The following is a 16617-nucleotide window of genomic DNA, read 5'->3' on the forward strand; positions in this document are numbered from 1 at the left end:
GTGCCAACAAAACAATCTAGCATATGGACAAAAGGGGGGGGAATTTCTTTAAGAAAAATTCAAATCCTTTATTCTAAAAATCAAATACAGAAATTCCCAAAAGCCTATAAGCCACTCCCCTAAATGTCAACAACCATATTCATTCACCATGAAAATAACACAACGTTGTCTTAAAATAAAGTCCGGACCTTTTCACAGAGAACTATGAATGAAAAAAGCCATTACCCAAGGGTTAAATCCCCTAAAAATCCAATCTGTGACTACTTCTTCCACCCACCCATGATATGCAGAAATTGGTGATAATTGTGCAGACTAGCAAACCCCTGATAGATAAAGCACAGCAGGAAATAAGAACTAATTGTGGGATAACAATTCACTCATCCACTTTCATAGATGAGAAGGCATGCTATATATTTTCTCCATAGAGAAAGTCTATCTTATTAAACTCGTGTTCTTAAGGAGTAAATGCGCTTATGACAAGCATTGGGTGTTAGTGAAGTGACACATAGTTACTTAGGCTAGAGGTTACCGGCTTTCAAATGGCAGGAGCAGTGCAGCAGAAACTGTTAAGCATAAGTGCAATAAAGCAGTTCAGCCTTAAAGCGGAACTTCGCTCTCTCAATCAACATGGAGTATTTCTAATTTTTATGCTGCTAGCATTAGTAAATAGGAAAATATATCATATTTACTCGTTTTAAACTTTATTTTTGCATTTCTTTTTGTTACTTCCTGGTTTCCATGCCTAGGCAAATGATGTCCTACATCCCATGAGTCTTCAGGACAGGAGACAGAGTTCTCTGCTCCACCCATGTCTGACCTAAGGGCAGATGATTTCCAGGAAGTAAATGCTACATGAATCATCTGCCCATACTCAAGATGGCCATGGCCAGAAATGCCAGGGGGTGTTTTTTAATGACTATAAAAATCAAAAAGTCGCGCTAGAAACTGAGGGTGACAACAGGGGGTGTCAAAAAAATCTCATAAAAATATGAGGGTGAGTGATGATCACTGAGTGAATAATAGAAAATTTTGTGCTTATCAATGTAATTAAACACTGTGAAAATAAAAGATAAATCTGAAAATGACAATTAGTTGATGGGACACAGATATTGACCACTATGTCCGAAAAGAGTAATCAATAATAAGTGACACAATCACTAACAGATGAATATCTCAAAATAACAGAAAAAGTGATAATGTGACACATCTATGGAAACTATACCATAATTCATTTATAAAAACAATATAGAGATGAAGAAAAATAAACCCAAAAAAAGTCCATAACTCAAATGAAAAAATAATGATTAAAGTCCATCCATGCTAGATGACATGCATGAAACCAAGTTTGTCTCCAAGTGCTCTGTGAAAATGGAACATAAACTTGCTGTGATGACAGTAGAGTGCGCAGATAGACCTCCACCTCTTAATAAAAATGCTGCCTCTTACCAGATGGAATTGGTCTCTTACTAACAGGAGACCTAAAGGGCGGATGGCTGCAACCCCAGCCAGGGATCTTTAAAACAGGCGCTTGGCGTCCAAATCCAGGGACTCTCTCCAACTCACATCAGCATAAATGGAAATATCCCCATGTAAAAAACAAAGTGCTCCACATAGCATAAAATCCAACGTTTTATTGAGTGTAAAAATAAAGGTTGCACTTACAAAACCATTGTAGTTAAAAAGCGTATATGCGAAAGCCGGCCGGCTCCAAGGACCCTTTTATTTATAAACCCGATGCTGCCCTTGGCAAGAGGCTTGTAGCTGGTAAGGAAAGTCCCTAAGGCGTTGGCCTGATAACTGGCGTTCACATCAGCCAACGGTTACCATCAGAAATAGGAATATATTGTCTGAACTATACAGTCTTCTGCTCAGGTATGGGATCCCCTGTCAGTGAAATGGATTTATGCCCCGGCTCGGTGGGGGAGGGGAGACGTGTATTCCCGGTACGTATCCTCCTCACAGCCGCATTTCCCTTCCCTCTCCCATCTCAGTGACAGTAGAGGCCCTTGGAGCCGGCCCGCTTTCGCATATACGCTTTTTAACTACAATGGTTTTGTAAGTGCAACCTTTATTTTTACACTCAATAAAACGTTGGATTTTATGCTATGTGGAGCACTTTGTTTTTTACATGGGGATATTTCCATTTATGCTGATGTGAGTTGGAGAGAGTCCCTGGATTTGGACGCCAAGCGCCTGTTTTAAAGATCCCTGGCTGGGGTTGCAGCCATCCGCCCTTTAGGTCTCCTGTTAGTAAGAGACCAATTCCATCTGGTAAGAGGCAGCATTTTTATTAAGAGGTGGAGGTCTATCTGCGCACTCTACTGTCATCACAGCAAGTTTATGTTCCATTTTCACAGAGCACTTGGAGACAAACTTGGTTTCATGCATGTCATCTAGCATGGATGGACTTTAATCATTATTTTTTCATTTGAGTTATGGACTTTTTTTGTGTTTATTTTTCTTCATCTCTATATTGTTTTTATATATGAATTATGGTATAGTTTCCATAGATGTGTCACATTATCACTTTTTCTGTTATTTTGAGATATTCATCTGTTAGTGATTGTGTCACTTATTATTGATTACTCTTTTCGGACATAGTGGTCAATATCTGTGTCCCATCAACTAATTGTCATTTTCAGATTTATCTTTTATTTTCACAGTGTTTAATTACATTGATAAGCACAAAATTTTCTATTATTCACTCAGTGATCATCACTCACCCTCATATTTTTATGAGATTTTTTTGACACCCCCTGTTATCACCCTCAGTTTCTAGCGCGACTTTTTGATTTTTATATGATTTATGGTTTACTACTTTCTAGTCGCAGCTTATGCCAATTAGTGTAAGCGCAGTATTTATTTTTACGTTTTTTAATGATTGCTCAGCAAAATAAAGCATGAAGACATAGATGGAGGAGTTTGCTTTGAATATTAAAAATGAATTCACGTTTTTTGTTTGTGGTGCTCAGATGCAGTGCAGTTTAACTTTAAATGGCACAATACTTCAGAATGGCTCTCACCCCCTCTGGATAACGCATCTTTAATTAGCATATACAGCTATTTGGACTGACAGCACGAGTGCCGTCAGGAATCTCCTTGTCAGCTCAAGTCATTTAGGAGGAGATCCAGGGGATACAGCACACAACTATATCGACAGGGCACATAAGTAGCAGCTCAAAAAGCAAAGCAGCCAACTATCAGACACCGACAGAGCCATTTGCGTGGCTATCACCCACTCCAGGTGTAATAGCTCTTCTGTCGTGTCTCCTAGGTGTGTGGGTCCTGCTTCAGTTACAGTTTAATGGTGTATGTCACTTTGGCTCACAGCGCTTCCTGCCGGCAGTTTAAGCAGCCTGTCATTGCTGACCAGCTGTTCACTTCCAAGTCTCAGTTTACAATGTTGGTGGGCATGGACTGGAGAGTTCCGAACCAACAACCAATAACATGTATGCGTTTTGCAGATAGGCGTAGCTCAGCTTCCTCAGGATGTAAATTGGTTAGTACTGGCAACACCTTATAAACCCATGGATAAATCACCCACAATAACTTAAAGGGAGGATCGCCACTACAGGTCTGTGGATGTTTGAGCTATTGAATCTGGCTATTAAACCTAAATGAACATATATAAACATTGCACTGCAACCTTTCACATCAATTCCTATTCAAATCAGTGGAAAGGAAGGGAATCCCAGTCCCCACAGAAAAAGCACTTAAGCACCAATTCAAAGCATATATACATTGGGATTAATGTCATTAAATGACAAAATGTCTGTCCGTAATTATTTTAATATTTCTTAGAACTTAGAACATGCAGATCTTTAAAAAAAGAAGTTGCTTAAAGTGTAAGTTCACCTTTATAGAAAAATCTGTAAGGTGAACTTACACAGGATCCCCCGATCCCACTGACCTGGACCGCTTCAATCTCCCATTCGAAGCCCCGGTATATCCAGGGCTTAGAAAGCCCCTCGGCATCCACATGTCTTTTCCATAGCTGACAGGATGGGCTATGCGGCTGCTGATTGGTCGGTGCCACCCATGTGAAAGCGCTGACCAATTAGAATGCTCTGAAACATCCCTCCTGACAAGGTAAGTTTTGGATGTTCAGCTCGGGATTTCTAAGCCCCGGAATTCTGACGCGGACATAGCAGGGCTTAGAACAGGAGATTGCCGCGGTCCAGGTCAGCGGGACTGGGGTGGGCGAGGAGGGGATCCTGTGTAAGTTCACCTTACAGATTTTTCTGTAAAGGTGAACTTGCCCTTTAAGTGCTTCTGCATAGCAAACGGACACAGCCTGCTGTTTTCTGTGGGGTGGTTGGGCGGAAATGGACTGCCTGTCCATTTCCATCCAATTGTCATCCAATCCGCCTAATGCATCCATCTGTTTTTTAGCGGATCAGATGCCGGCTGGTGTCTGCTGACATCCACCGCCCCATAGAAAACAATAGGTGCTTCGATCAGGTCTGTCTGAAAAACAGACCTAATCATTCCTCTGGTGTGACAGGTGCCTTAGGGGTGTGGGCTTATAGGATTTAGTGAATTTTTGTTTGATATTTGTAATAAAGTATTTGAATTTTTCTTAAATTCCACCTTTTGTCCATGTGCTGGATTGTTCAGTTGGCACAAGCCTCTTGGGGTGCAATATACCGCTGTTTCCCTGGGGTGCTTTCATAGGGATGATTGTTTCACATTAAAGGCTATATTCACCTGTAGGCTAAAATTCATTATGCAGTAAAGGGGTTTCAGTACCTTTAAAAATGTGTAGCGTCAAATTTTACATTTTTTTTTAAATTTTTTAAATTAATCACGTGTAGTCAGTGAGTGGTGTCCCCAAAGCCTGGCCAAAAAACTTCCATTGTAAGCAATCAGCCCCATCCTGCCTAAAAGGCAGGAAGCACCATGCGTTGTGATCAGCCCTTTCCTGCCTTGAGCTTTACCTTTTACATCATTTTTAGATGTTTTCTAGTTTGTTTTGAATAGCTAAGCTTGCTTAGTTCTGTTGGCAAATAAGGTTGTGTTTTAACATCAGGTCCTCCATATAATGAGAAGAGGAAGAGAGACATTACTGACCTTGCTTGAGGCTTTTGTTTATGACCCTCTTGTGGACTGGACTGCAGGGGGAGAGGCGGGATTTGCAGGTGCAGTCTACGGTGGAGGAGGACAACAGGCTGAAAACAAGCAAAGCAAACGAGAGATGGAAAGAGAAATCACACAAAGCCTCTTTTCCTCCAGAGTGGCTGAAATAAAGGTAACATTTCTTTTAAATAATATTATTTTGATTTGTGAGTTGATCAGATTATGGTTTTAAATTATATCTCTTAATCATACAATACACAGGACAAGAAGTCCTAGACCGTGGGTTGTATGTCACTACCTTCAGGTGTTTGGACACTGGCAAAAGCTTTGCTGAGACTGCTTCCAGTGCACCCTCATATAACCCCACCCACTTTGTTGGACTCCAGTTGTTTGCTAGTGCCCTTAGATAATGGACGGTACTAAACCATTCTTTTAGACACTTCTATCAAAATTCAACTGCTTATTGCCTCAGGACTTACAAGCAGATTTTGGATCGGTTACCCTCGATGTACATCTTGGGAACCATACCTAGACACCACAGCAGTGGGGCTGGCCTGTAATGCTTGCTTCAGACACTGGATCCTGTGTTTGACACTTAATTTGGCATGTGGTGCAACAAGTGTAGTTAGCCAGAGAATGCTTTACAGGTCAAGGCGGTAGGTAACATATTACGTTCACCTTTTTAAAATAATGGGTATTTTCCATGCAGAATTGCTGCTTTAGTGGTGACGTATCTACACTATGCTTTCTGACAGGACTGTACCATAAATACAAGCCAAACGTTTGGCTTATGGTTCTCAATGGATGAGTTTAACAGGCGAACCCCTTTCAAACTTTGCAGCCCGAGTTAAAAATGCTACAGCCGCTAAACAGAGCATTTTGACGAGAAATGTTTTATCTGTGAATTTGCTGTATAATTTTCAGCACTCTAGCATAAAAGTGCAGGACATGTTGCAGAAAAGTTTGAAGCGCAAAGAGTGAGTTTGATCTGCACTATTCAGTCCTGTGATGTGTGGGAATATAATTTGGTACGGTGTATTTCTATTCAGTCCTGTGATGTGTGGGAATATAATTTGGTAAGGTGTATTTGGCATGTGAGACTGGTTGCATGGAATTATGAGCACATGGGAGTGGAACTTTATGGTTTGCTCTTTTATTCACAAATAAAAAATGAGCTCAACAAAAATTTTTTTTACCTTTGGTGCGACACTACTTCAGTATCTATCTATTTTGTTTTTGGATTTTGAATGTCACGAGAATTTGAGGACTGAATAATTCTTATTAACCAAGGAGGATTAAAGTTGCATGATATGTGATTAGAAGATTTTTATATTTGGCAAGAGCATATGGATATGGGGGAGTGACGCAAATGCCACTATGTGGTGGAATGCACGAAATCGCCTATATTTATGAGCACAATAAATTATTGGTTTATAATATAACGTGAGTTTGAGCATACTACTATACGGTTTTTAATATTTTTTTCAGGAATGTAAATGTAAATCCTACACACACTATTCCATTCCAAAATACTTCACTGAAAATCTGATAAATTAAAAAAAAATAAGAATAGTTCACCAACATGTTTCAGCCAATCGTAGCAGCTTTATTGTAACATTCCAAAGCATTTTAGCATGGAATATACCATGTGCAGTATTTCCGTTTAATTTTTTGAAGTTGAAGCGCTCAGGTCCTTCTGAGCTCCAGCATCCCTCTCTCTCTCCACATAGCTGAAATGAGAACCAGGTTGAGCAGGTGTATGTTTTGTTCTTCATCTGTTTCTCTTTCGTTCATTGACAGACACAGCACTCAATTTCTCAGAAACATAGGTTTATATCGCCTCTTACAGGAGGACATTATGCAGAAAAAAGACTTAGCTACGCCTATGGGCAGTCCTAGGTGATATACACCCCCCCTCTCTGCTACAGGCCTTCAGTTTTTTTTCTGCCTAGTCAGGAGTAAGGACCTCGTTCCCTGCTGGGATCTCTAGTCCTGGCAATTTTTTGCTTTTTAAACTACTTTTTTTTTTTCTCCTGGAATTTTTCCTGTGAGATCTACAATCAACTGCCAGACTGGGCGACGGGCTGGACACTAAGATCCAGTGGTCTCCCCAGTCTGGCCAGCGAGCGTGTGCAGACCGCAGCTACGCGCTAGGTCGGCTGCAACATAGCCCCACTGGACGGGGGCTGGCCCTGCGAGTTAAACGTCTCCCGAGGTCTCATATGACCGGGTCTTGGCCTGTGTCGCAGCGTTCCTCATGGCCGACAGCCCCCCACTTCAGTGGCGAGGAGGATCTTTCTGTGAGGGTTACCCGCGCACTTCACTGGAGCAGTAACTAAGGGGCCCTCTCCTCTCCTTCCCTGGAGTCGTGTGGGGAGCAAGTACTCCCTGGGGTGTTCGGTCCCTCTGGGGTTCTCCACACCCCCATCCCTGGGTGAGGCTCGGGCCTAGGTGCTTTGGACATTCTGAACACTCCCCCCCCCCCCCCCCCCAGGGTTGTCACTAGGGGGGACATCTGGGCACCTGCTGGATAGTTGGGTGGGTGACCAGACATCCGTGGACCTGCGGCGGCCCTCCACTAATTTAGGCCGTGGCTTTGCGGCCTACCGACCAGGCGTGTGTTGGGTGGCCCCAGAGCGGGGGGCGGAGGCCGGCGCTTTCCGTTGAGGGCATCTGCCCTCCTTCCTCGGCTCTGCTTGGTCCGGTTCCCCCCACGGACCTGTGCACTCGCGGTTGGCCGGAAATTTAGTCCGCACGGCCATGCCGGATGCCTTCTCCCAGAGGGACGGCGCTGTGGGGGCTCTGAGGGCGACCCCCCTTTTGGGAGGTTAAATGGGCCCTCCGTAGGCGCCCCCTGTGCGGGGCCTGTGCCCCCTGTGAATGGTCCAGTGGTGCCCCCTGTGATGGGTCTCAGCCAGTGCCCCCCTGTGATGGGTTCAGTGGTACCCCCTGTGCGGAGTTTTCCGTAGGCGCCCCTTGTGCGGGGTCTCAGCCAGTGCCCTTGTTAGGGGTCCAATGGTGCCCCCTGTGCGGGGTATCAGTCTTGGCCAGTGCCCCTTGTGAGGAGCCTTGGTTAGCGCCCCCCTGTGCGGGTCCTCGGTCGACATCCCTTGTGGGACCTCACTGACGCCCCTGTGCAGGGCCTATGGCGGTAGAGGTCTCAGGCAGCGGCCCCCTGAGTTCTTTGTGTTTTTACAGGTGGCGCTTAAGCATATAGGCTAGTTCATGCCATCCCCCGCCTCATCTGTCTCGACTGATCCAATGTCTGGCTCTGCTGTCGTGGATATGGCCCACCTTGCGGGATGGTGACCACACTCCCTTTCAGTTAGTGAGGTTGTTCCTCCACAACTGCAGTGACACACAAGAAGGTGCTGGTTGTCTCCCTTATTACATCTGTGCAGGAAACTTTGAAGATGAAGGATGCAGCTGTGCTGTGACGGAGGTGCCAGTCCCCTTGGCACCCATAAACTGTCTCGCACGGCAACAGCATTCCCTTTTCCCCTCTATTTTGGAATATTTGTTCGTAAAGTTTGGGAGCATCCAAAACGCCCCTTTTGTGGTTCCAAAGACGCTTCGCTGTGAGGTACCCCTTTGTGGGGTCCCTCCTTAAAGAGTGGTCTGTTCCACCAGTAGAAGATCTAGGTTGCGCAATGCGACCATGATTCTGGTAGAGGAGTCTCCAGTTTTAAGGATCCGGCTGACATACCTGGAGGGGGAGCAAATTCTCTCTGCCTTCGCTGAGTTGGCAGACCAGTTGGTCTGGGGGCTGCAGTTTGTATGCGATGCCTCTTGGACGCAGTTCCCCTGGTTGCTAAGCTCTCTGCAGTGGTGCTTAGACATGTATTGTGGCTTAAGTGTTGGTCTGCAGACTGGGCTTCTAAAAGCTCTGTCTTGGGTTACCATTTCAAGGCAATTGTCTGTTTGGGACTACCCTGGATGACATTACGAGTCTCACAGGAGGGAAGTGTACATCTGTTCCACAGTCTGAACTAGGGAAAAGGGTCTCGGAGGATGCAGTCCTCCTTCTCGGCACGCAATGGACCTGGTCTGGCGAGCCGAGAGCGGGGCTCCCTAGACCCACAGACAAGGCCCCTTCAGCATGATGGCGCGCCCTCACCTATGTCCTGGTGTTCCAGCCTTGAACCACGAAAAGGTTTTTTTCCTTCCAATAGGTGTCTGTCACCGGACTTTTGGTAGTTCTCCCTGGGGCTGTGCAAGCCCTGTTGCTTTGAGGTGTGCTTGTCCAGGTTTCAGTGGGTACAGAAGGTCAGAATAGAGTCCATTTGCACGGTAGTGGTGTCCCTTCATCGTGGGGACTTTCTGGCTTCTGTCGACATTACAGATGCTTATTTACGCACTCCAGTATGTGACCAACACTTCCTCAGTTTTTTCTGTGGGAGAGGAGCATTATCAGCTACGGTGTTGACCTTTTTGTTCTCGCCTCCACTCCTCGCATATTCACAAAAGTGTTGACCCAAGTTCTGACGTGTTTAGGTCAGCGGAGGTTTGCGGCCCTGGGCTGCCTGGACGACCTTCTGTGAGCAGCGTCCTCTACTACCCTGAGGGGTGACGTAGCTCGCTATACAGACCACAGATTTCAGCTGGCTTTCTTCTCTGCTCCGGCTCCTTCCAGAAAATTGGATTATCTGGGCCTAACTCTGGTTTCATCTCTAGCCAGAGTGTTTCTTCATCTGGGCAAATTTCAGAAGTTGCATGCTGCGCTTCAACTACTGTCGTCTTGCAGGTAGGCCTCCCTGTGGTCCTGTATGTGGGTGTTGGGCCTGATGGTATCTACCTTTTGAGGTGGTTCCATTTGCGCAGTTCCATACGAGCTCCCTTCAAGTGAGATCCTGGCGTAAAGTACCCAAGGTCTCTGGGCTATCGGATTCGGCTGAGCCAGAAAACCGGGGTTCCCTGGTCTGGTGGCTTCGCTCTCCGGGATTTTGGCAGGGCACATTGTTTCTCCCCTTATATTGGACAGTGGTCACTTCCAATGCCAGTCTGTCCGGGTGGGGAGGTGTCCTGGGACTGGGTTCTGCTCTGGGTCGTTGGACGCTGGAGGAATCCAGACTGACGATCAATATCCGGGGACTTCGAGCGATCAGACTGTGTATGGATCATGGAGGTCGACTTCAGGGGCTCCTGGTACGGATCCAGTCGGGCGATGCCACGGTCGTGGTCTATATAAATTACCAGGGCGGAACGAAGCGTGTGTTGGCAGCCATGACAGTAGCCAGCATCCTCTGGTCGGCAGAACACCTTGTTCCGGCCCTCTCCGCCGTATGCATTCTAGAAGTGGAAAACTGGCAGGCGGTTGCCTCAGTCAGCTAGTGTTGATCCCTTTACTAGGACGTGTTTCATCGGATATGTCTCGATGGGGCACTCCCGAGGTAGATTTGTTGGTGTCCCGGCTTAACAGAACGGTACTGAGGTTTCTGGCAAGGTCATGGGATCCTCTGGTGTATACTGCAGACGCTCTGATGGCCCTGTGGGGCCATTATAGTCGGATCTACGCCTGTCATCCTCTCAAGCTTCTGCCGCAGGTTTTGCGCAGGATTGAAGCCGAAGGGATTCCGGTCATTCTAGTGGGCCCGGATGACCTGGTCGTTCTTGGTAGCCAACCTGGTGCGCTTGGTCGCTGGCGTCCCCTGGTCTCGAACTCCTTGGTGCATACTCTTAATCAAGGGTTTGACATCTGCCTCCTCGGGTGCGGTCTCTTCTACCGCCCTTGGTATCTGCTCTTGGAGTGTTCGGTTCTATAGGAGCCTCCCTTTGAAAATATTCTGGAAGTTCCTCTGCTTGCTCTGTCCCAGAAGGTGGTCTTTTTGGTTGCTATCACCTTTGCTCGCAAAGTGTTGGGACTATAGGCATTACCATGTCATATGTCTTACCTGGTGATCCACAAAGCTGAAGCAGTTCTTCGCCCTTGTCCACAGTTCCCTCCTCTGATTCCTTTTGACTAAGGACATTGTATCGCCTTCCCTTTGTCCCAGGTCAAGATGTCCTAAGGGTTTTACCTTGCATGCCCCCCTGGATGTGTTCAGGCGATTCAGGTGTATTTGGCAGTCACAGGGTCTTTTCGGAGATCAGACTCACTATTTGATCACGGACGGGCCAAAAAAGGGACTGTCTGCTTTTTCTGTAAACCTTTCTAGATGGAACAGACAGACTATGACTCTGGCCTATTCTATCAGGGGTTGGGTTCCTCCTTTTCCTGTTACGGCGCATTCTACTTGGCTGCTTACTGCTTCTTGGCCTTCCATCATCAGGGGTCGGCTGCGTTGGTTTGTAAGGCGGCCACTTGGTCGTCGGTGTACATTTTCTCAAAATTCTACAACGTGGATGTGCTGGCATCTGAGGATGCTTCTTTTGGCTGCAAGGTGTTGCGGGCTGCTGTTTAGGGAGTCTAATCTCTCTTGGGGATGTATTGTTTAGGTTGGGCTCCAGTTGTTCTGTGTCCTGTTACCTGGTTGGCTCTTGTGTTAGCCTTGGGATTTTTTCGTTGTCCCACCCCCTCATGTTTGGCACTGCTTTGGGACGTCCTTATGGTTCTGAATAATGGAGCGCTGTGTCTGTCAATGAACGAAAGAGAAAATGGGATTTTTGACTTGCTGTAAAATCCATTTCTCTGAGTTCATTGACCGACACAGCTCCCACCCCTCTAAGGAGTTTTGACGCTTCTGACACTGCTTGTTACTAAACTGAAGGCCTCTAGCAGAGAGGGGGGTGTATATCACCTAGGACTGCCCATAGGCGTAGCCAAGTCTTTTTTTCTGCCTAGTGTCCTACTCCTGTAGGGTGTGATATAAACCTGTTCTGAATAATGGAGCACTGTCTGTCAATGAATTCAGAGAAAAGAATTTTACGGTAAGTCAAAAATCCAATTTTTGCGAAGTTTACCAGTTGGATCTTCAGGCCTCTGCAGGTGCCAGTTTTGGAAGCAAGGTACTTCAAGCTGTTGTCTTGAGTGTTTCGAGTCCATGACCCTTGGTATTTGCGGGGCCAATTTGTTGCTGCTTGCTATGTTGTTTTTCACCCTCAATTTATTGCTGAGAGAGGTCCCATGGTTTATGACTTCCTTTCTTGTAATGTACTATTAAGATGATGGGAATTTTCACTTACCAGTATATTCCATGTCTTGGTACTGGGCACAGGTCCATACCCTCTGTTCTGTTCCTCCTTATTGCTTGCTGCAAACCAAAAGTCCCACAAATTAGGTGGGATTATAGGAGGGTGCACTGTATGTGTTTCAAGCAAACTTTTTGCCAGTGCCTAATCACCTTTATAGTAGCAGGATATCACCCCCAGTATTCTTAGACTGGTCACGGTCTTATATGGGTAAAACATTTTGTTGACAGTACATCAGAACTCATTGACTAGTCTGGGTTTAGAATGGTAGCCAAGTTCTTGCCTTTTTCCTGATTCACACCTCTGTAAAGATTGAAATCTCTTCAGCCAAAAATATGATAGAGGAAAATAAAAGCAGGCCTGTTTAAGTTTTTATGGTTTCACCTATTTGATGGCACTGACCTTTTTTTCCCCCCTAAAGTTTTTATTATCTGTGCATACTATGAGGCATCTCTGGTTGTGAAAGACTTGGCTTAATATTGTAGTAAATACTTGTAATTTTACAGGTAAACTGGTTTAAGAACCGGGATGAGATGCTAAGTGTCCTGCCTAAGCTAGACAGTAGCTTGGAGGAATATCTAAACTTGCATGAAGAATTGACCGAGGTGGAAAAGCTGCAAACCCGACTCATGGAGGAGATGACCTTCTTGGAAGGAGCTGAAGCCCCAGATCATCCTGCTCATACACTGCAGCACAGGTTTGTGATTATGGACTTTGCCTTTAGTAAATCAACCCTATAGTAACACCACCCTGATTGGAGCTAGGCAAATAGACTGTGCACTTTGAAAAGTGCAGTAGCACTCTGGGAGAGTAGTTACTGCTCCAGTGCTTAGTAAATGAGCAGAAGTTCTGCTGACTTCCATCATCCAATCATGTGCAAGCAAAAGTACTGTTTTTTTTTTTTTTTGTTTGTTTGTTTTTTTTTCTTGCATGTGATTTGGGTATTGTTTGCAAAGTGAAGCCCTGCCTCATTTACTAAGCTCTGGAGAAACTGCACTTTGCAAAGTGCACAATCTATTTGCCTTTAGTAAATCAATGCCTGTGTGTCTTCCTATTAGGGTTATTTCAGGGTCAACAAGTGATAGAAAAATGTTCCAATGGCAACATGCATACATTTTAGTACAGTAAGGAAGGAGTTAGTAATTCCGACTGTGTTTTTATTGCTACATACCTAATTTGCAATAAGCGCTTTGGGTGATTTTCCACAACAAATCAAAACTTGGGGAGAAAATATGTAGAGAGAGATATACTACTGTGCAAATGTTTTAGGTAGGTGTGAAGAAATGATGTAAAGTAAGAACGTTTAACTTAACCACTTGCTACCCAGGCCAATTCTGACATTTCTCTCCTACATGAAAAAAATCATAATTTTTTTGCTAGAGAATTACATAGAACCCCCCAAACATTATATATGTTTTAGCAAAGACCCTAGAGAATCCAATGGCGGTGATTGCAACTTTTTATCTACTCGCACGGTATTTGCGCAGCAGTTTTTCGAACGCGGTTTTTTTTTTTTTTTTTTTTTTTTTTTTTTTTTTTTTTTTTTTTTTGTGTTTTAGAAAAAAACAAAACCGTAAAGTTAGCCCAATTTTTTTCCATACTGTGAAAGATGAAGTTACGCCGAGTAAATAGATGCCTAACATCAAAGTTCAAAATTGCACACGCTCGTGGAATGGCGCCAAACTTTAGTACTTAAAATTCCCCATAGGCGACACTTTAAAATTGTTTTACTGGTTACATGTTTTGAGTTAGAGGAGGACTAGATCTATTGCTCTCGCAGCGATACCTCACGTGTGGTTTGAACACCGTTTTAATATGTGGGCGGGACTTACGTATGTGTTCGCTTCTGCGCACGAGCACGCGTGGACAGGGGAGCTTTATTTTTTTTAATTTTTTTTTACACTTGGGGGGGGGGGGGGGGGGGTGATTGACCACTTTTGTTTCTATTACAAGGAATGTAAACATCCCCTGTAATAGGAATATGGCATGATCGGTCCTCTTTACAGTGAGATATGGGGTCAATAAGACCCCACATCTCACCTCTAGGCTGGGAAGCCTGAAATTGAAAAAAAAAAAAAAAACGAGCCGAGGCGGCGCCGTTTGAGTACAGAGGCCGGGCGTGAAGCTACATCGCACCCGGCCTCCGAATGATCGTAGAGACTCTGGCGACCATCTGGTCTGCCTGAAGTCTCTGTGGTACACATCCAGGGCCGGCGGATCCTGTCTCCAACTCACCGATGGAAGCGGTGAGTCGGTAGAAACTCCTCTCGCCGCCCATAAGAACGATCAAGCGGCGGAACAGCCGCTATGATCGTTCTTATGGTGTAGGGAAAAGCCGATATCTGAATGATGCCTGTAGCTGCAGGCATCTTTCAGATATACCCGCACAAAGTCAAGGACGTCATATGACGGCCAGCAGTGGGAAGTGGTTTTCAAAGTGATTGTAAAGATGAATAAAAATAAAAAATATATCTATACTTACCTGCTCTGTGCAATGGAAAAGAGCTGCCGTGAACCTTCTCTCTCGGGCCCCCCACCAGCGCTCCTGGCCCCTCCCCTTTGTCCAGTGCCCCCATTGGGGCAATCGTGCGTACTCACACCCAAGTCCTGCTGCTGCGTCCCATGAAACAGACTGCGGGACTCAGCCCCACCCCCCACTCCCTCGTCATTGGCTTTGACAGCACTGGGAGCCAATGGCTCCTGGTGCCCCAGCAAAGCCAGCGAGACAAGTGAGGGCAGAGAAGATCTACAGACATGCACAGTGTTGGTTTGAAGCTTAGGTAAGTAAAAGGGGGAGTGAGGGGGGATCCTGACACCTAAACATTTTTTACATTAACGAAGGAATGCATTAAGGTAAAAAAAGTATCCTTTTCCCACTTCCGGGAGTTTGCCCCGCGGCCCATGATGTCACCGCGGGGCTCCCTCCTCCTCCCCCTTTTGCCGGGCCAGTAGGAGAGAGGAGCGGGGCCTCGCACATGCGCAGTTGGGTTCCCGGCGTGAAGCCGTAAGGCTACACTGCCGTGTTCCCTACCCACAATGGCGGCAGCAGCACCTGATAGTTGATGGAAACATTAGCTGCAGTGCCGACATCGCTGGAGTCCAGGACAGGTAAGTGTCCTATTATTAAAAGCCTGTAGCTGCTGGCTTTTAATTTTTTTTTTTTTTTTTTTTTGGGGTGGACCTCCGCTTTAAACAAATGGCTGTATAGCTGAACATTCAAACTCTGCGGCTAAGGTGAGGTTGCAGTTTCATGTCACAGGTCATACACCATTGGCAAGATTGAGCACAGCAACAAGACACAAGGTTGTTATACTGCATCAGCAAGGTCTCTCCCATGCAAAGGTTTCATAGCAGACTGGGGTTTCAGGATGTGCTGTTAAAGCTCTTCTGAAGAAGCACAAAAAAAAACAGGCAACATTGAGGAACATAGATGCAGTGGTCAGCCAAGGAAATTTAATGGAGCAAACACAAGACACATCACGCCATGCAACCATGACACCAAAGGAAACTGCGGACCGGAAAGGTGGAATTGGCTTTCTGGACAATGGCCAGTTCGGCACTGCCTCCGGTGTTGGCCATGGCTCTTGTGTCTCAGATGCTTGCTGAATGGGCTGAGCTCATACACCGAAGTCTGAGTAAAAAGCAGGTACCCCCTGGTTTAAGTGGAGCTGGCAGAGATGTTGGTACAGGGCCTCAGTACGTGCTTGATGCGGCCCTATTGTTTTCCAAGCGCTCTGTTTCAGCGGTGGTGCTTTGGTGAGTTCTTTGCTCAAGTGCTTACCTGACATCTAGAAAGGCCCTGACAGACTTGCCCCTTCTGGGTAGAATGTCTTTGGTGCTACCTTGGATGACATTATCAAGAATTTTAATGGTGGGAAGAGCATCTTTCTGCCACAGGCTAAGAAGGGTAAGGAACTTCGCCATAAACACTGTCCTTTCTATGCACACAAGAGGCTTTTTGTTTGCCCGGTTCTGCGAACTAAGCAGTCAAGCTCTTCAAGGCTTCCACGGGTGGTGCAAAGCGCTCCTGAGCTCACAAAGTCCACGGTCAAGACCTCTTCAGCATCAAGGCTTGCCCCCGCCCGTTTCCAGGGTTGTAGGTCGACTTTTCTGGTGCACGGGCCTGTGGACCTCCTTACTGTCGGACAAATGGGTCCATGAACTGATTTTGTCTGGCTATAAGACAGAATTTCATTTCTGCCCACCAGATAAATTCTTTTTTTCCAGTCTTCTCTCCCTTTCTCACCTGTGGGCTCTTCTATAGGGCAGTGCAGGATCTGCTACTTCAGGGAGTTTTTACCCTGGTTCCAGACCTGGAGAGGTTTTACTCCAAGCATTTTACAGCTCGGAAGAAGGAAAGAGTTCACCTGATGCTGTACCTCAAGGCCCTGTAATGCTTTGTGAAGATGCTGT

At 45.7% G+C, this 16617-nt stretch overlaps 1 protein-coding gene across 3 annotated transcripts in view; it reads left to right on the top strand.

Annotated features, from left to right (window-relative positions):
• Positions 1-16617, top strand: part of SMG1 (SMG1 nonsense mediated mRNA decay associated PI3K related kinase) — a 409928-nt gene that overhangs the window by 285630 nt on the left and 107681 nt on the right. For all 3 annotated transcript variants that reach the window (XM_073591119.1, XM_073591120.1, XM_073591121.1), the window contains exons 45-46: positions 5030-5248; positions 12711-12901. In XM_073591119.1, the coding sequence (XP_073447220.1) occupies positions 5030-5248; positions 12711-12901 (410 nt within the window). The remainder of the gene's footprint in view (positions 1-5029; positions 5249-12710; positions 12902-16617) is intronic.

The sequence above is a fragment of the Aquarana catesbeiana genome, linkage group LG06, assembly GCF_042186555.1.
Source record: "Aquarana catesbeiana isolate 2022-GZ linkage group LG06, ASM4218655v1, whole genome shotgun sequence".
NCBI classification, from domain to species: Eukaryota; Metazoa; Chordata; class Amphibia; order Anura; family Ranidae; genus Aquarana; species Aquarana catesbeiana.